The sequence below is a fragment of the Enhydra lutris genome, unplaced genomic scaffold, assembly GCF_002288905.1.
Source record: "Enhydra lutris kenyoni isolate GAN:26980312 unplaced genomic scaffold, ASM228890v2 scaffoldscaffold31, whole genome shotgun sequence".
Classification (NCBI taxonomy): Eukaryota; Metazoa; Chordata; class Mammalia; order Carnivora; family Mustelidae; genus Enhydra; species Enhydra lutris.
In genome coordinates, this window is record NW_019154115.1 from 10782834 (window position 1) to 10803033 (window position 20200).

Here is a 20200-nt window from a genome sequence, read left to right on the forward strand (position 1 = left end):
CAGACTTCTTTGTGATAATTTATGTTTTGATTTCTACCTCCGAGCAAAGGAGAGAGAGAGAGAGAGAGTGTGTGTGTGTGTGTGTGTGTGTGTGTGTTTTAATCTGGATAGTTAAATGGTCAGTAGTCTCTAACAAAAGAAAAGAAAATTCAGGGAAGTTGACGTTTAAAAGTAATTCATGAAATAAGTTTCTTTGTTCCTTAGACTCAATAACATTAGCATAATAAAGATTAACTGAAATGTGCACTGTAGTGTTTAAAAAATTGGGCTCACAGTTCCAAGGTTGGGCTTGGGAGCCCTTCATTGTTTCTTTTTTGTCTGAGGCCCTTTTCATTAGCTTCTGGCTTATTGGCACCCTGCTGATTGGAATGGACCATGACTGATAGGAGGAGGAGCCTCATTTGTTGCAGTAAAATGAGGCATATTACCGTTTAAGCCTGGCAGAAGGTATTGGGAGTTATTCATCATTGGTCATTTAACAGTATGAGGACCATGGACTGCATGCAGAATGAGTTCTTACTTTGTGTTTATGCTTTACATTCTAAATCACTCTCATCCCCATTTTTTAAGTGACTTTTTTCTTTTTTCTTTTTTTTTCTTTGAAACGTCAGTGTAGGCGTTCCTTAAGGTCAGAAAGTACAAGAAGTAATGAAATCCTGTTTTAGAATGCTCTTCGTCAAATAAAGTCTAATTTTAGGATTTCTTAAAGTAACAACAATTTCTGTAGAATAAGTTTAATTTGTATGTGGTTTAGTGATAGAGTAAACATACAGAGGTGAAGTTTGATGAAATGATCTGTGATCTAAAAAGCTGTATTACCCTGTTTTTTTAATGTTGTTTTGCTCCTCCTCTTCCCACATTCCCATTCTTTTTTTAAAGATTTTATTTGTCAGAAAGAGTGCACAAGTGGGGGTTGGGGTGTAGCAGCAGGCAGAGGGAGAAGTAGGCTTCCACTGAGCAAGGAACCTGATTCGGGACTTGATCATGACCTGAACTGAAGGAAGATGATGCTTAACTGACTTAGCCACCCAGACATCCCCCACATACCCATTCTTTTTATTTATTTGGGTTTTTTTTTTTTTTAAGATTTTATTTATTTATTTATTAAAGATTTTATTTATTTATTTGACAGGCAGAGATTACAAGTAGTCAGAAAGGCAGGCAGAGAGAGAGGAAGAAGCAGGCTCCCTGCTGAACAGAGAGCCCGGGCTTGATCCTAGGACCCGGGGATCATGACCTGAGCCGAAGGCAGAGGCTTTAACCCACTGAGCCACCCAGGCGCCCCTGAAGATTTTATTTATTTACTTGACAGAAACACAGTGAGAGAGGGAACAGAAGCAGGGGGAGTGGAAGAGGGAACAGCAAGCTTCCTGCTGAACAGGCAGCCCCATGCGGGGCTCGATCCCAGGACCCCAGAATCATGACCTGAGCTGAAGGCAGCCGTTTTAATGACTGAGCCACCCAGGCGCCCCAATACCCTTCTTTCTATGAAAATAGGAGGGGCAAAAAAAAGTCCTGTAATTTGTCAGGCTCTCTGTCAGTTCAGGAAATATATTAATAACAATTCTGTCTGTCATCACTTTAATTTAGGGCAAAAGAGAACTAGACAGTATGATGGGTGAATGGAGGAAAATGCCTTTTATTATACAAACGGAGAAGCTGTTTTTGAAAAAACACCAAAATTATATATTTTTATACTTGATACATTTTATATTTGATATATGTTTTTACAGTGATTTTTTTAAAGCCCTCATTCGATTATCTTGATAGTCTATACTCATGCCTGCCTACGAGTGTGGTATGGACAGCTTAATACATGAACACTAATTCTCAAAAATATTCGTGGAACCTCACCATACCATTGTTCTCAAAGCTTATACCATAAAACTGATTTGTAAGTGAATTCACCTTTATGGGATCTCTTAACCTCCTTTGGTATTTCTGTTACTGAACCCCACTGTGTAAATACTAAGAAATACACATTTACTGAGTCTTGCCTTTTATCAAAAAGTACCTGTAGCAGATTTCAAGTACAGTTTAGTTACTCCAGGTTTTTTTTTTTTTTTCTAAATAAACTGTTCAACACCTACTTGTATAAGACAGTGATAGGCAATGATGGATTCAATGTAGAACATTATAAGGTCTCTGCCTTCAAAGAGCTTACAATCAAGGAGAGAAGATAGGACAGGTATATAAAAAATGATTGTGTAGAACATACTGTGAAGTAAAAGACCCAAAAAAAGTATAATTATTCTAAGAGTATAAAGGAAGTGAACATGCATGTAAATGGAGAGGTGACATTTGAGCTGTTGTATCATGTGGTATAGAATTCCATCAGGGAGGAGCGCCTGGGTGGCTCAGTGGGTTAAGCCTCTGCCTTCTGCTCAGGTCGTGATCCCAGGGTCCTGGGATTGAGCCCCACATTAGGCTCTCTGCTCAGCAGGGAGCCTGCTTCCCCCCTCTCTCTGCCTGCCTCTCTGCCTACTTGTGATCTCTCTCTCTCTATCAAATAAATAAAATCTTAAAAAAAAAAAAAAGAATTCCATCTGGAAGAAATTTTTTAAAAAATAGGAATTTTGAAAGAACAAGCTATGTTCAGAAAATGAAAAAAAAATACATCTTTTGTTTAGATTATAGGGTACATAATGTTTATAATTAGGTTATAAGGTAGAAAGATATTTTGTGTCCAGATTATGGAAGACATCAAATGTCATTCTCTTCTATTTAGTAGGCAACAGGAAGTACTTCGTGGGATTTGACTGTTGAGAACTGGTTGGGGACAGTAGCTCAGGCAATTATATATGGGGTAAAAGGAGCAGGGAATAACTAGAAATATAAAGGCTTAGATGATCCATTCATAAGTTCTACTAAAGGTTTAAAGTAGTGTCAGAGCGGTGAGAAAGATGTGTTCCTATTCCAGAAACACAGAGAATTGCAGGTATTAGAGTCTGTGGTGGGAAGGCTAGAGGGAGGGGAGTAGGGGCAGGGGAGAGAGAGTGGATTTGGTAACCATGAGAATGCTGGTGCTGAAGTAGAGGAAACAGAGGAGTAGAGATGGGAAGGACAGGAAGCTTGGGGCAGTGATGCAAAGTTTGGCTTCGCATATTGAGCTTGAGGTGAAACCATATGTCCAGTTGGAAAGGTCCAGCAACCAGTATGCACATAGAAATGTCAACTTAGTAGTCATTCATAGAGCTGTCATAGTTGATACTTTCGGAAATGATATTACTAAGGGATAAAACACAGGTAGATAGAAAAGAAGCACTCTGAAGGAAACCTACATTAAGAAACCGGAAGGATGAAAGAGAAATGGAGCCTAAGTATTATATCCAGTGATTTAAAAGAAATATTCAAACAGTAACTTCTCACAAGGATAATAATCATTCTTTCAACAAGTATATATTTACCATCACTGTTGTAGAATCTGAATACTGCAAATCTTGTATAATTCAGATTTTGTCTGAATAAGACAAAGTCCTAGCTCTTCTGGAGCATACATTCTATTGGGAGAAAAAGTAAGAGGCAGATAGTAAAACAAGTGAACAAGTTTCTACAGTTAAGGATCAGTGTAAACACTATGAAGAAACACAACAAAACCAGGAGGGTATGACAGAAGCAGCACTGTTTTCCAGGCCTTTCATGCTGTTTATCTTTACAGCAAGTTTGTCTACTTGATGCTAAAGTTTTGCGTGAAACTGAAACTTTTCTCACTGCTCATCCACCCACTCTCCATGTATCAACTCTTCCCTCTATTACCAGTATTACAGTTAAAACATGTTTCATCAGAGTTAGCATCAGGGGGTGCCTGGGTGGCTGAGTCGGTTAAAGTGCTTGCCTTCAGCTCAGGTCATGATCTCAGAGTCCTGGGACTGAGTCCCGCATCAGGCTCCCTGCACAGTGGGAGCCATCTTCTTCTTCTCCCACTCCCCCTGCTTATGTTCCCTCTCTCACTCTGTCTCTGTCAAATAAATAAATAAAATCTTTAAAAAAAAGTTAGCATCAGTTATTCCTAAAAATGTGACCTTTAGCTAATTTTCACATGTGCATCCTGATTTTTTTCCAAGGTAACAACTGTAAGACCAACAGTATTGATCTTAATAATACTACCTTCCCTGTTACTAAGTCCTTCCATGACATTTTTTGAAGTCTCGATACTTTTGCCTTCCCAAAATGGCTTTTTAACTTGAATATACAACTTCTAGATCTGTTTGGAGAGAGTTCGTGATTAAAGGCATTTACAATTAGAATTTAGTAACATTATACAGATTAGTGTATTTTCTTTGAGGTAGGTATATCCATTTGCAGTCAAAGGAAAATAGGCTTTCTGGCTGCTTGCAATTCACTTAGTGCTTTCTTCTTTTTAAAAAATAAAAGCTGTTATGTTTAATGATTATGACTTGTTGAATTTTGTTTTTCATGAGCCTGTCCCAGTATCTGGCTTTTTCAGCATATTATACTGTCTTTAAAACCAATGCTGAGACCCCCTTGTTTGCCATAATTGGGCCTCTTTAAATTCATTAGAGCTCTAAGCTTATACAGAACAAGGGTATTTCTGTTGGAGGACTCCTTTCACCCACAAGTAGTTTTCCTTTTTAAAATGTTTGACCACAGTTCATCCACATAAGTTGATTTGTCCGCCTAAGTTAAGTGCTAAGATGTGAAGATGGTTTATTATGCTTGTATAGAATAGAAATCGAAGAAAACTTCCTAGGGACCCTTAGTACTTGGATTAAAGAGATTTTTAAAATATTTAATGGTTAATTAAGTAAACTTGTCCCTATTCTCTGTCACTATTTTTTTAGCAATATGAAATAAATACAAAATACTGCAACAAAACTTTTAGCCAAAATACCAAAATTTATGCATCCAGATGTTATACTCTTTAAAGTGGATCCCAGGGGCGCCTGGGTGGCTCCGTGGATTAAAAGCCTTTGCCTTCGGCTCAGGTCGTGATCCCAGGGTCTGGGATCGAGTCCCACATCAGGCTCTCTGCTCAGCGGAGAGCCTGCTTCCTCCTCTCGCTCGCTCTCTCTCTGCCCGCCTCTCTGCCTATTTGTGATCTCTGTCAAATAAATAAAATCTTTAAAAATAAAAAATAAAGTGTATCCCATTAGGGATGCCTGGATGGTTCAATGGATTAAGCATCCAACTCTTGATTTCAGTTCAGATCATGATCTCAGGGTGGTGAGATCAAGCCCACATCGATACCACATGGGGCTCTGTGCTGGGCATGGAGTCTGCTTAAGATTCTCTCTCTCCATCTGCCCTCCACCCCCATTCCTGTACCTGCATCCTTTCTCTCAATGAATGAATAAAGTGGACCTCTTAGGAGGTGGAATCCACAAATCATTTTGGGAACATTTTCAGAAGGACTTTAGGGTTTCTTCCACTTTCCTCAAGAGTGACAAAATATCCTTTGGTAGCAAGTTTGATTTTATATGATACATCATTTAAAGCTAAATTTGGCAAAAATGTAGTTGATCAAACTGAGAACTTATTAAATGAGAAATAAAGAATATCTATTCTAAAAAATTACTTTCTTTGGCTTTTAAAACTGTTTTTAAAGACTGTTGTCAAAAGATAATAGTTTCCTGAGATAATTATTTTTAATGAATACCATTTATTTGGATTATTATATTTAAGAAAGATTGTTGTTGTTTTTTAAGATTTTATTTATTTATTTGACACATAGAGCACACAGCAGGGGGAGCAGCAGAGAGAGAGGGAGAAGCAGGCTCTCCACTAATCAGGGAGCCCCAATTTGGGGCTGGATCCTAGGGCCTTGGAATCACGACCTGAGCTGAAGGCAGATGCTTAACCTTAGAACTGAGCTGCCCAGGCATCCCAAGAAAAATTGTTTATTAGATGTGTTAACTCTGTAGTCACTTCTCTTTTTTGTTCTAACAGAAACCTAAATAATTTTCAGTTGGGATAATAAATAGATATAATCTGTTTTATTCCTCTCATTATTATATGCAATACTTTTTTTTAAGTAGTCTCGTGTCCAGTGTGGGGCTCAAACTCATGAGAGTCACACACACTACTGATTGAGCCATCTAGGTGCCCCTAGAATATATGATATCTTTTAATCCTAGTTTTAAAACCATATATAGCTTTCAGGTAATGGATAGTACTAAATTGATGAAACCAGTTTTTCACTCTGAGTTTTAGGGGTGGCAGCTTAGATTATAAGAATAACTCCATGCAAATGGATTTCCATTTTTGTTGTTATCACATATTGATACATGTATGTTTTGTTTTCTGGTTAGATTTATTCTCCTGACCATACCAGCAGTAGTTTTCCATCAAATCCATCAACACCAGTTGGATCACCGTCACCTCTCACAGGTAGGCTTCTGTTTTAACTACTGACTTGTGTATGGGGCTGCTTTGAAATATTTGAACTTTGTTTATTTTCCAATAAAATCTAGTAAAAATTTATGAAAAATTATCTGAATTTTGAGAAAATATGTAAACAGAGTCTTGTTCATTTTGAATAATGAAATATTTGCTAGTTTTGACTCTTTTCTGATTCTTAATTCGGTCTAATTTCTAAGAATAATTGTTATAACAGGGTAAAAAGCCTGGCAGTTGGGATAAAAGCAAAATAGAGAAGGAGATAAATCAAAATTTTTGGTAAGGTAACATAGGAAGTAAACAGAATTACCCTATGTAGAAGTACATGTAACTTCTTTCTTGTTCTCTGCCTTTTCCTTGTACCATGTGTAAGACTCAGAAATGAATAAGTTTCTACTAGTTTGTCTTTATTTTCAGATTCACTAAGTTATTCATAATAATGTAGCTTTTTGCTAAGGAAAAGAAGTGTCTATAAATGTGGATGAATATTGTTAGGAGAGTTAGGTAAGCAGTTCAGATTTGTTTTCCCTGTTTTTTTCCACATTTGCTCTAACAAGTTCCAGTTACTATCCTACAGTATGAATTTGTTGAGGTACAATTGTTACTATTATAAATAGGAATTTTTAGATACTAGGAATAAATAAAATTATAAGAAAAGTTTTAATATTTATTAAGCTATAATTTTAAAACTTGTTATGTATTTTTCTTAGCAGTGTTTGAGAAAAAAACATGCTGAAGAGGACATACATTAGTTTTGAGGAAAAGACATTAGGCAGCTGGGTGAAAATTGCCTTATTCCTCCACCAGTTGACCTCAGAATTGATTCTCTTTTTCTGATCAAGTCATTAATTAAGGCCATGTGGCTTTGTTGTTGTTGTTAAACCTTTTTGCATTGTTGAAGGTTTCTGGTATATCAGGGCCCTGGCTATCACCTGTGCTTTGTGTATCAGCTTTGTGACTCTGCTGAGAAGCATTCCAGTGTGGAGATGATGAACTGCTGGCAGCTGCTCTCAGCTCTTAGTGGGTTCTGCCACTTTCTCAGACACCATGGCTTCAGCTGTCTAGTAAAAGTTGAACAGCTGTTCCCCACATAGTCAGGACTATGAAAGACCCATTGACTTAAAGTTGTTATTTAACAGAGAGCTGAAATTACAGGAAGAATGATGCAACTTTAACCCTACTCACCCTTCTGGCACAGTTTTACTGAAATTGATCAGTGTCATTTTTGCCACAGCCTGTTCCCCTTTCTCATCCGAGATGAGAATATCTCTCCTTACTATGCGTTCCCACCTCCTCATCTCCTCTGCCAAAAGTAAGCTGTAAAAGTGTCCTTTGGTTTTTATTAATACTGGGAGGGAGGTCGGGCAGCAGAGTTCAGCATTTATGAGGGGACATCACTAAAATGGAGAATCAGAGACTTAGACATTTTTCAAAAAAATCATGGTTCAAAGTAAAATCTCACATTTCCTCCTCCATCTTTATTTGGTGTTTAATAGGTAATATCCTTCTCCCCTCTTTAATTCAGTTGATTAGTAAATACCTGTGGTCTGTTGAAGTGTGTAATGAAGGTACTAATAGGCTTCCTTCTCAATTCGGCAGTCATAATCAAAGAAAAATTCTTTCTTTCATATATTCCTACTGAAACAGCACATCAAAGACTGATTTTAAGTGTATCTCTCCCATCCCCTGTATCTAGTATTTCCATCCTGTTACCACACACATACATATACACACACTCTAAATTGACAGAAATGTAAAAGGGAGAAGGAGAAAGGAAAGCACAATGTGATAAATTACTCACAGCTGAAGGAAAAATGAAAAAGATGGAGCAAACCAAAGCTTCTATTACAACATGCGGAAATTATTTGGTACCTTATATGATAGTGGCCTGTTATCTAAAGTAAAAAATTCTACCCCACTGTGTGCTCTCTATGCTTGTCCTATTCTCTATGCCTGAGCATCAGTCAGACTGGCCCAGGTCTTTGAGGAGAGATACACAGGCAGAGAGCCACACAGGCATCTTCTAAGGCAACCATCATTCTTATTTGAATTACACTTATTTTCCTTAGGAAATTTTCAGGCCAAGAACATGTATATCTGCCTAAAGCATGCTTATGAGGAACTTCGGAGATGGTGATACTGTATCAGTCAGGATGCTTTAGGCTGAAAGGAAGAGAAACTCTTGTCTTGACTGGCTTTAATTAAATAATGAGGGGATTGCTTATCTTGTACAACAAGAAGCCCATGGCAGGGCAGGTTCCTGGACCCTAGTATGTCAGAACTCCTGCTCTACTGCTTGCAGGTCTTCCTCGGGCTGGTAGCAAGTTCAGTAGTTCAAGGTACCATATGTGGCCAAAACAGTGTTCAGTAGAAGAAAAAGACCATCTTTTCCTTGTATTTTAAGAATCTTTTTCAGAAGCTTCTTCAACAGATTGGCCCTCATGAGTCTTGGCCAGCATTGAGCCCCTAACACACCTGCTCTAAACAGAAATGGGACCACCATGGTTATCTTAGACATTAGGATTTACCCCAAAAGCTAAGAATAGAGTTACTCTTTTCTGGTTCACACCAGGAAAGGACAGCTATCCCATCCACCTTCTGAACAAAATCAAGGTAGAAGAGATGACTATGTCTATTACAGTTGCCATTTGGGAACCGACACAAGTATTTAAAAGGGTATATTTTCTAGGGGAACTTGGAAAGCAGACAAACAAAACGTTGTTTTGCCTTTCTTTACCTCCTTCTAGAATATAAATAAATAAAGGTTTAATAATTGCCATGCTCAGTAGCAATCTTGAGAATATTTACAATAGAAATAAAGAAAGAGGAAGAAAAGCTTCCTTAGTTTTGGCTAGTTTAATCAATGAGATATTTATTTTTATCATCTGTCAGTGTGCCTGGTGTTAAGCATTTATCTGATGTCAGCATGTTTTCAGTTTAGCTGAGAAAATAAAGATAAACACATAAAAATACAGCCATCAGAATTCACTCTGAGCTCGAGTGGTCAGGATAAACTTCATGAAGAGATCAAGACTTTAAAGAGGAGGAAGAGTCTAGGTCTAAAGAGAAGAGTGTAACAAAGATCTAGATGCAAGAAAGCGCATGACTTCTTCATCCAGAGTCATGGGCATGACTGATTATGAACTCTTCACATATGGAAGTGTGAAGCACTCAGATGGAAAGGTTGGCTGGAGCCAGATTATGGAATGCAAAGCACTCATTGCTACATTAAGGATTATCCAACCTTGGGGCGCCTGGGTGGCTCAGTGGGTTAAGCCGCTGCCTTAGGCTCAGGTCGTGATCTCAGGGTCCTGGGATTGAGTCCCGCATCAGGCTCTCTGCTCAGCAGGGAGCCTGCTTCCCTCTCTCTCTCTCTCTCTCTCTGTCTGCCTCTCCATCTACTTGTGATCTCTCTCTCTGTCAAATAAATAAAATCTTTAAAAAAAAAAAAAAAGGATTATCCAACCTTTTCCAAGTATGAGGGCTCTCAGGAAAGTTTGAGTTTAAGGTAAGATTACTAAGAGAAGCAAGTAAAAATAAATAAATAAATAAAATGCATGATGAATGGTCTTTTGAGAATTTCTTCCAGCCATTCACTATGTTGGTATCTAGTCTATAAAGTTATTAACCAGTTCCACTCAGAATGAGAACAGATCAAAAACGCTAGGTGGATCTTAGATTTAGTGATCAAAGAAGCCTATCCACATTTTCTAGCCAGATAATTCCATTCTTCTATTCTAATCACCTAGCTACCTTGTTTTTTGGAAATGGTCACTAAATTTTAATAGCAGGTAAGTAAATTACAATCCTTCTTGAATAAGAACTAGCTCTTTGGGGTGATCCCTAAAAGGCCCAGGTAATTATAGAAATTGTTAACTACAGAAACAGTTGAAAGCTTGTGCTTATCTAGTAGAAGGAAAGGATAAGTCCCAAGTCAGTACATGTCTCTATACCAGATATCAGGTGACAGGGAAGGAAGGCAGGAAATAACCCTATCCTCTTCCATATGTGTGTAATAATGCTACAGTTGATGATTACAGGCTAGAGAGAGAGAGATGCCAGCGTCAGCTATAGGATTGACTTCTACTGGACTAACTATCCATTCGTCCCCTTTGGGACAATAGCATGAATTTTTGAAAAGACAACTGGGGTGCAAGGAGCTCCATCCATCAACTATAACTTGGCATTTCTATGAAGTTCAAGCAGGTATCAGTGATTTAAGCGTGTTACTCTATTTTAACCAAGTGTGTCACAGTGGGGCAGCCAATCTGTAATAAAAGCAAAACAGTTTTGAGTGTGTGTATTTTTCCAGTTTAATGAATTACATTTTGGATATAGACCTTAGCATGGTTTCTCCATATCATTATCAAAAAAATAATGAGTATAGGTGATTTCTTACCTAAGTAACTCTTTGCACATCTCATTCCTCAACACTAAACCCCTTGAAGAACCACAAAAAATGCCTCTTTTGCCAAGCAGATACATGCTAATAATCCTGAGGTGTTTAAACATAAAACCTGTATTAATATCCCATACAGATTAAATAATTTGGGGCACCTGGGTGGCTCAGTGGGTTAAGCCTCTGCCTTCGGCTCAGGTCATAATCTCAGGGTCCGGGGATCGAGCCCCGCATCGGGCTCTCTGCTCAGCAGTGAGCCTGCTTCTCCCTCTCTCTGCCTGCCTCTCTGCCTACTTGTAATCTCTCTCTCTCTCTCTCTCTCTCTCTGTCAAATAATAAATAAAATCTTTTTTAAAAAAATAAATAATTTGATGATTAGTGTCCTGTTACAGGCCAATCACCCAAAGGGAAATGGGAAAGATGGAGCAAAATGTTTGAAAATAAAATATTGTAAACATCAAAAGAAACTACTTTCAAAAGTAAAGTCTTTTCAAAATGGATTATGATTAACCTCTTATTCACATAAAATTCATAATTCTACATCAATGCTTGGAACACACTAATGGCTGCTGAATTCTACTTGTTATATAAATTAGTTCACAAGCTTCTGTTCCAATGCACAACTTTAAATTGTCCATAATTTGTGTAGTTGAATTAGGATTACCTTTGTATGTCTCGCAGGAAACCTTTAATTGTCCTCAAAATATTGTGATATGCTTACAAGTTAAAAAAACAAAAACAAAACCTGTTAGCTGATGAAGTATGTTAACGTTTTTTTTTTTTTTACAATATTAGTGTCTAAATTTTCTCTATGTAATCACAACAGTATGCATATAATTGTGAAATACAGTCAGGTTAAGAATCTATGTATCCGGGGCGCCTGGGTGGCTCAGTGGGTTAAAGCCTCTGCCTTCGGCTTGGGTCATGATCCTGGGGTCGAGCCCCGCATCGGGCTCTCTGCTCAGCGGGGAGCCTGCTTCCTTCTCTCTGTCTCTGCCTGCCTCTCTGCCTACTTGTGATCTCTACCTGTCAAATAAATAAATAAAAATCTTAAAAAAAAAAAAAAAAAAGAATCTATGTATCCAACTTTTCAACTTGCAAAATACATATGATTGATGGGAATACAATTACTAGGTTACTTAGCTAAAGTGAACTATAATAGTTACAATTTATCATAAGTTTTAAGTGCTTCCTAAATGTAGCAAATAATCTGCGACAATAGGCTTGATGGAACATAAGTTAAAACTAAAGTTAGCAGGGACACCTGGGTGGCTCAGTGGGTTGGGCCTCTGCCTCCAGGTCAGGTCATGATCTCAGGGTCCTGGGATCAAGCCCCGCATCAGGTTCTCTGCTCAGCAGGGAGCTTGCTTCCCCCTCTCTCTCTGCCTGCCTCTCTGCCTACTTGTGATCTCTCTCTCAATCTGTGTCAAATAAATAAATAAAATCTTTAAAAAAAAAAAAAAAACTTAAGTTAGCAGTAAATGCGACAAATTAAGTAACCTTCGAGTTCTCCAACTTCGGATTTCTAATATAACTACAGTTGTCGGTGACGCTTTTATTAAGAACAAAAATATGTATTTAAGTGAATGGTTTTTGTTATTTTCTATAAATAATTTATTTCCAAATGCACAGTCATGAAAATAGTATTTTTGATCAGTCATTTTTTTTTTTTTTTTTAGCTATTTTGGCATAACCATTTAAACAGAGTTCTCCCCAACACATGGATGAATTACCCCTTTCATTTTTTTAATCTTTTTTTTCCTTTTTTTTCTACTCTGAACTTCTTCTTTCTCTTTATGTTATTATATTACTACCTTTCTAAAGTTGAAGGGTAAACATTTAACAAGTTTCATAATGACATTTTTCAAATTTGATGTAAATTATACCGGGAAAATGTTTAATAGATAATCCTAAATGTATTTGTAGTCATTTGAAATTGGTGCATTTGTGTATAATTTAATGGCACAAGTTAGTAAGACATTTTAGAAAGCAGTTTGGCTCTGTGACTTAAGGATCATAAATATATTTATACCTTCTCGGAAATGCTATTTATCCTTTGGGTGCCTAGGTGTCTAAATCAGTTAAGCATCTGACTTTTTTTTTTTTTTTTCTTAAAGATTTTATTTATTTATTTGACACAGAGAGAGAGATCACAGGTAGGCAGAGAGACAGGCAGAGGAGAAGGTGGGAGGGGAAGCAGGCCCCCTGCTGAGCAGAGCGCCAGATTTGGGGCTCCATCCCAGGAGACTGAAATCATGACCTGAGCCGAAGGCAGAGGCTTAACCCACTGAGCCACCCAGGCGCCCCTAAGTATCTGACTCCTGATTTCAGCTCAGATCTTGATCTCAGGGTCATGAGTTCAAGCTCCATGCTGGGCTCCAGTTTAAAAAAAGAAAGGAAGAAAGAAATGACATTTATCCTCAAGACATGTTCCCAAAAAGAAAATAACAGTGTTTACCGTTCATAGTATAGTAACACTTTTCGTGATAGCTAACTGAAAGCAGCCAAAACATCCAATAGTGAGGTAATAATGGTGGTTAAATAAATTATGATCTAGAAAGGTGGATATTAACATAGTCATTAATAACACTATCATAAAGATTATGTAAAGCCATGGGCGAGGAACAGAATTTTCTTTTTAATTTATTTATTTGACAGACAGGGATCAAAGATAGGCAGAGAGGCAGGCAGAGAGAGAGGAGGAAGCAGGCTCTCCGCTGAGCAGAGAGCCTGATGCAGGGTTTGATCCCAGGACCCTGGGATCATGACCTGAGCCGAAGGCAGAGGCTTTTAACCCACTGAGCCACCCAGGCACCCCCAAGGAATAGAATTTTAAATTACGTATATTTTAAGCACGTTTTCTCAAGATAATGTGTGCTAACGGATAAAGTCTGAAGATATGCAAACATAAAAGTAATTTGGGGTTTTTTGGTTTGTTTGTTTGATTTTGTTTTTTGAAGTATAGTTGACACACAATGTTACGTTAATTTTAGGTGTACAACATAGTGATTCAACAACTCTATGTATTGTGCTATGCTCACTGCAAGTGTAGCTACCATCTGTCACCATACAATACTATTACAGTACCATTGACTAGATTCTCTATGCTGTACTTTTCATCTCATGACTTATTCATTCCATAAGTGGAAGCCTATAATTCCCACTTTTTCCTCCCCCCCAATCTCTCCTCTCCCAACCATCGGTACTCTGTATTCGTGGGTCTGTTCCTGCTTTTTTTGTTACAAAATAACAGTAGTTAATAATAACTAATACAAATTTTTTAGAAGTATTTTTAAAAGTATAGTTTTTTTTCAACTCCCTACATTGTTGTGTTAATAATGGAAAAAAAATGTTTTTAATGTATTGGGGTTATAAGTAGCCAATACTACATTGAAGGCTGAACAAAAATGCTTACATATGGGGCGCCTGGGTGGCTCAGTGGGTTAAAGCCTCTGCCTCCAGCTCAGGTCATGATCCCAGGGTCCTGGGATCGAGCCCCACATGGGGCTCTCTGCTCGGTGGGAAGCCTGCTTCTCCCTCTCTCCCTCTGCCTGCCTCTCTGCCTACTTGTGATCTCTGTCAAATAAATAAATATCTTTAAAAAAAACTTACATAAGTTTATATATAGCGACAGAATATTGTTACTGTTTCTTTCAGAACATTATCAAGATCTTTGAGTTAACCAAGGTACCTATATGTGCTTTTGTGTTTTGTTTTAACAGGTACCAGTCAGTGGCCCAGACCTGGAGGTCAAGCTCCTTCATCCCCAAGCTATGAAAACTCACTCCACTCCCTGGTAAGAGCCTCTTAGGAATATATGGGTCACTTTTATCTGATAGCGTGGGTGCATTTTTTCAGTAAATCTTGAGTAACAGTGAAAAAACAGTAGGATAGCATTACACACAAATTCTTTGGTAACAAATGGCCTGATGTAGTTTAACCATATAAGATATATTGGGTGTGCCTTTTGCCATCTGTTCTTTGGGACCTCAGGCTTCTGGTCTCAGGACAGCTGGTGTTAAAATAGAGTTACAGGATTTTTGCTCCTTTGATAAATCTAGAGTTCAGTTCTTTTATACTTTTATGTTTACCTATAAGAGGAAACAAAAAAACAAAAACGCACAGAGACCAAGTAAAAGCAAGAAAGTTAGTCCAGCAGGGGAAAATGGTATATTTTATTCTTTCTCATGTGACTATTCTGTATATGGTTTATTACATTTCAATTAAAAGTTTAAAATGTAGTATCAGTTATATTTGTCATGAAAAGTGTTATTTCCCATGTTTTCTTTATTTTTAAAATGTATCATGTTCATTGTAAAAGCAAAAATGTTATTTAACGAAATGAATAAAGCAGTAGAATAAAAGAGCCTGTCTAGGTATTGAGCATGAAGAATTTGTAGTAGAATGTTAACTACTGTTGCTTTTCAATGCTTACCACAGAACTACAAAGGATTATAAAAACAAAATGAGGATAACTTGATGGAATGCTAAGTCATGCTGTCATTCAATAATTCCAGGTTGCAAATAGAAAAGTTCTTTTTCTGTGACTAACAGAACAATTGAAAGGAAAGTCTTCTTCTCTCATATTTTGCAAGCAAATATAAGCAATGGGTGCTGTTTAGATGCTAACCTTATAACTTTGCTGTTAAATCCCAGCCTTCTCATACCTTAATACAAGTAGATCTTGCAGGTCTCCGCGTTAACTTTACTAACATGTTATGCTGACATGCGCATCAGCTATTTCCTCATCTCTTTTGGAGTTAATCTTAACCTGTGCTTTGCCTCCTGTTCTGTCTTGACTTTGCCAGAAAAATCGAGTTGAGCAGCAACTTCACGAGCATTTGCAAGATGCAATGTCCTTCTTAAAGGATGTCTGTGAGGTACTATTTCTTTTAGATGGTGCCTTTTTTGTGTTTTGGTTAATTATACTTCCTATTATCCATTTAAACTCTTCAAGCCTGTACAGACTCCAAAGTCTTTTAAAATCACACAATGACCATTTTCGTTTTTGTACCGTATATAAGAATAGACTTTTGTTCTTTCATGTTATTGAGAATGATTCCTTTTAAAAGAGCTCTACTGGCATGTGCTTTTGATTTTTAAAATTCTAATATGTTTGTGTATGGGGCATGTATGTATCCACAGACAATATCATTTCCTCAGTTTTGTGAAAGAGCATATTTGGATGTGTTCACCATTTCAGATAGGTATGCTTTGTTCACTTAAAACAAAATTACAGCTTAAACTTGATGAATTTGAGGACCCTTCCCTAAATTGCCCACATTTCAAAGATCAGTATTAAAGTCCAGGTTATCGTTTTTATTACCTGTAATTATCAGACACAGCAGAATAGTCTTCATCTTCTGTAGGAAGCTAAAAGAAATAGCCTCATGGTAGATTGGTAAATAGATTTTTATGAAGCAGTGATTTGTTTCTGAAGCATTGTTAATTTTGCATAGTCAGCAAATATCCTTGCTTTGATTCTTGATTGTAGTACAGGTAGTTGCTTTTGAAGCTACATGATAGTACATTTTACTTGCTGTCTTCCATATATCCCAAAGTAGGAAACATAGCAGTTTAATAATTTAACAGATACCAGTGGTAACGTCCATGTCTTTTTTCAATCTGTACAGCAGTCTCGAATGGAGGATCGTTTAGACAGACTGGATGATGCTATCCATGTGCTGCGGAACCATGCTGTGGGACCGTCCACCAGTTTGCCTGCTGGTCACAGTGATATACACAGTTTATTGGGACCATCCCATAATGCACCAATTGGAAGCCTCAATTCAAACTATGGTGGATCAAGCCTTGTTACAAGCAGTCGATCTGCTTCAATGGTAAAATAGTGCTCATCTCTTTTGTAATGACCACTAATGCCTATAGTCCTAAATGTTTTTCATGAAATCTTTGGAAGAGAAGTCCTTTTTGAAAAAAGGACTTATCAGACAGGGTCATTGGCAGAGCATTGGCCCTTAAAGTCCTGCTACAATCATGTGCAAAGAGCTAAAACTCTCTGCAAGTTCATTTTAGCTTAAAGTTAGATTTTTTCCTTTCCAGATGTGTGGCCAGAACAGTTTTGCCTTGAAATAGTGTGTAGGAAGTCTGAAGAGCAAAAAACAGTAAAGCAAGACTGAATTTTAAGGGGTCTGGCTGTTTGTTATAATTCAGAACCAGCCTTCAACGGCAGAAGGAATGTGAAATTATTTGTACACTTCAAATTTAAGCTTTATTACCAAATGAAGAAAATATGGAGTAGTTTTAAGAATAGTTGTAATTTAAATGACAGTGAAAGGAAAAAAATATTCAATTAATTTCTGAAGAGAATAAGATAATTCAATCCATCTTTTTAAAAACATAATAATTCTTTAGAGAGAAAAAAGTAAAATTTTTCAGCAAATCAAAAATTTTTTTACATGTCCTATGTTATTTTTTATCCAGATTGTCTTTGAAAGGAATGAAGCTCTTTTTGAACCCGCAATTTAACTGATGCCGTGTGTTTGAATGTTTATAGCATTGTTTTGAGGATTTATTGCATGCTATGAAATATTCTCCTATGAAACAGATTTCTAGCTGTAAGCCATGTGATCAAGGGTAAAATTCACCTATCACCAAAATAATTAGGTGCCCCAGATGCTGAAGGCTTGTGTTCTGTAAAACAGGATTGGTTCCAGATTTTCACATTCACATGTCAGACAGCCATTTATATTCATTTTGGAGCAGCTGAAGTAAACATCAAACACGGCTGCCTCGTTTCCTGAACACAGTGTTTTCGGCAGCAGAAGTAACATTAGATGCCTGCATATCTTAACAACCAGTTTGGGGTTTTTTTCAATGTCAGAAACTTGAAATTCAGGCTCCTTCTAAATTTCTGTTGCATTCAGTAAGCTAATAAAATGTGGAAACATTTAAAATTATGGAAGTCATAGAAATAGAAGGGGGTATTATCACTGTTAGTAGTAATAGTAAAATGATACCAGTAGTATAATAAGATAGCATTGTTGTAAATATAAATGTAGAATGTCAGATATTGTTTTGTTGAAATAAGTGCTTATCCTTCTTTATAAGAATGACTTAAAAATTAAATGTACTTAAATCCCAAGTTTGCCTGAACTGCAACATTTGAAGTTCTTCCTTCACCTCTTAATTGTCTTTTGATTCTTCCCTCTTAATAGTTCACTGCTCCTATATAATATTTGATATATCTCTGGTTCCTCCCAATTAAATGTCAAGTTTGTATAAAAACTTCTGTCTTCCAGAGGTTGTTTTTACGAACTTTGGATGTGGGTTGGAAGGAGACTTTTCAAAATCCAGTCCTCCAAAGCCATGTAGAAATCTAGTGCATTTTAGAAGGACTTTTGGAGGGAAAGATTGTTTGATTAGATATTACCCTGAAGCTTTTAATTTAAAAAGTAGCGTCTGTTATATCCTTTAGGAATATGCTGCCTACTTCAGAGCATCAACAAAAAGGCTGCCAGAAGTATTCTTTTAAAAGGAAAAAAAAAATAGTTTAGAAAAAGTCTTCTCATTAGGAGGTACATCTGACTTGGTCTGAGCCACAGTTCTAGAGCAGCTAAGCCCACGCTGTTGCTCAGTATGTCTGCCAAGGTCCTCTCTCCAGTTCTGGCCTTTTGCAAGACGTGGAGCTGGTGAAAATCTGCCAGACATCGTCTGCTCGATCCGTCCCATCCAGATTCAGTCAGTAGTGGAGGTGGATCCACAGATGTGTCTGCCAGGCTTACCCTCAAAATATAAAAGTTATTAACTGTCAAAAAAAAATCTGAAACTGTCAGGTGACTCACTCTCCATCTCCTATCCTTCTGAAATGAACAGTTTAGCTCTGAGTCCTCAGTTCTCAATTTCAGCAAAAAGATCCAAGGATAAAATGAAATGAAGCTCATTGTCAGCCAGGGACTCTCCCAGCTAAGTCTTAGGCATCTGGTTGAGGAGGATTCTTATCCTGGCAGCTCTTCAGCTATCTGAGGACATCAGTAGTGCCAGGAGCCCCCTGCTTACACGCCCAGTACCCACCTGTATGAAATCAACTCTCTTCATATTATTGGAAGGTATGTGATTTAGCTATTGACAGCCATCTCCAAGAATTAATCTTCTGCTTTTATTATTCCCTCCTGCTCCTCTGTATTCTAAGTGATGATGACTAAGAAATCACACAATTTTATATTCTCAAATCGCTCTTCCTTTTTGGTCCTGTTTGACTTTCTGGTAGTTTTTATATTTTTCCTTTATGTTAACATAAATTAGTATTTGTTTTAAAGGTTTCTAAAAATGGAAGTTATGTGGCCAAAATTACGAAGTAACCACAGAAATACCAGTTTATAAACAGTTCTGTATCGCCATATAGAATTTGTAAGGTCAGCTTCTCTCTAAAGTATGTAATTTTCACCATTCCATTTATTTTCTGCAGAAAGTAGAATTATTCTAATAAATACCATTTCAGGAATTCCACAGAACATTCAAATAAAATTTTTGTTCTCATGGGACTTTACTGTAGGTCACTATCCTAATTGCAGGTTTTAAATATGATACTGCTTTCTCTCCTAGCATTTAGAAGAGGGATCAGCATTCTTCTGTAAAAGGCCAGATGGGGCGCCTGGTCTCAGGGTCCTGGGATCGAGCCCCGCTTCGGGCTCTCTACTCAGCAGGGAGCCTGCTTCCTCCTCTCTCTGCCTGTCTCTCAGCCTACTTGTGATCTCTGTCTGTCAAATAAATAAATCTTAAAAAAAAAAAAAGGCCAGATAGTAAATATTTTCAGCTTTGCAGGCTGTATGGTCTCTGTCACAATTACTTAACTCTAACATTGTATCATGAAAGCAGCCAGAGACATTATGAAATCAAATGGGTGTGGCTGTATTCCACTAAAACTTCATTTACCATAGAGCGCCTTAATTTATTAAAAAAAACCAGGACCAGATTTAACCAACAGTTCACACCTTGCCAGTTTTGAATTACAACATAAATTAGCTTCCCAATGCAGGTAACGAGGTTTAGCAAGTTTTCTTCTTTTTCTTGGAGACTTATAACTGCTTGCTTTTTTTTTTTTTTAATAAAATCGGTTTGGGAGTTTTGTTGAAGTAGTTGAAATATTTGAGGTAAGCCAGAATACACTTAGAGTAGAAGAGTAAGAGTTGATGTCAAGAAAAAAGTGGTACAGACAGCCCAGCTCTCAGCCTGCAATGCTATCAAGATTGCTTGTTATGACAGGCTACATAGACAGGTTTAATCAAAATAGTGTCCCTTGGTCAGGGAAATAACTTAGTTGCTGATAAACTTTCTTTACATTGTTTTCGATTGTAAGAAGATTATGTCAGTAATAGTCATCCATAGCTGATAGTATTGATTTTTGAAAGAGCCATCTTCTTGTCTTATAGATGAAATAATTGGTATTCCAGAAGAAGATTTTTATATTTCACACCAAGGAGATAA

At 37.3% G+C, this 20200-nt stretch overlaps 1 protein-coding gene across 6 annotated transcripts in view; it reads left to right on the forward strand.

Moving 5' to 3' along the window:
* The window catches only part of LOC111153147 (transcription factor 12), a 385322-nt gene that overhangs the window by 340243 nt on the left and 24879 nt on the right, over nucleotides 1-20200 (forward strand). For 4 of the 6 annotated variants that reach the window (XM_022511943.1, XM_022511945.1, XM_022511947.1 and 1 more), the window contains 4 exons: nucleotides 6270-6348; nucleotides 14479-14552; nucleotides 15565-15636; nucleotides 16390-16596. In XM_022511943.1, the coding sequence (XP_022367651.1) occupies nucleotides 6270-6348; nucleotides 14479-14552; nucleotides 15565-15636; nucleotides 16390-16596 (432 nt within the window). The remainder of the gene's footprint in view (nucleotides 1-6269; nucleotides 6349-14478; nucleotides 14553-15564; nucleotides 15637-16389; nucleotides 16597-20200) is intronic. The other 2 variants (XM_022511944.1, XM_022511946.1) reach the window with 2 other exon arrangements.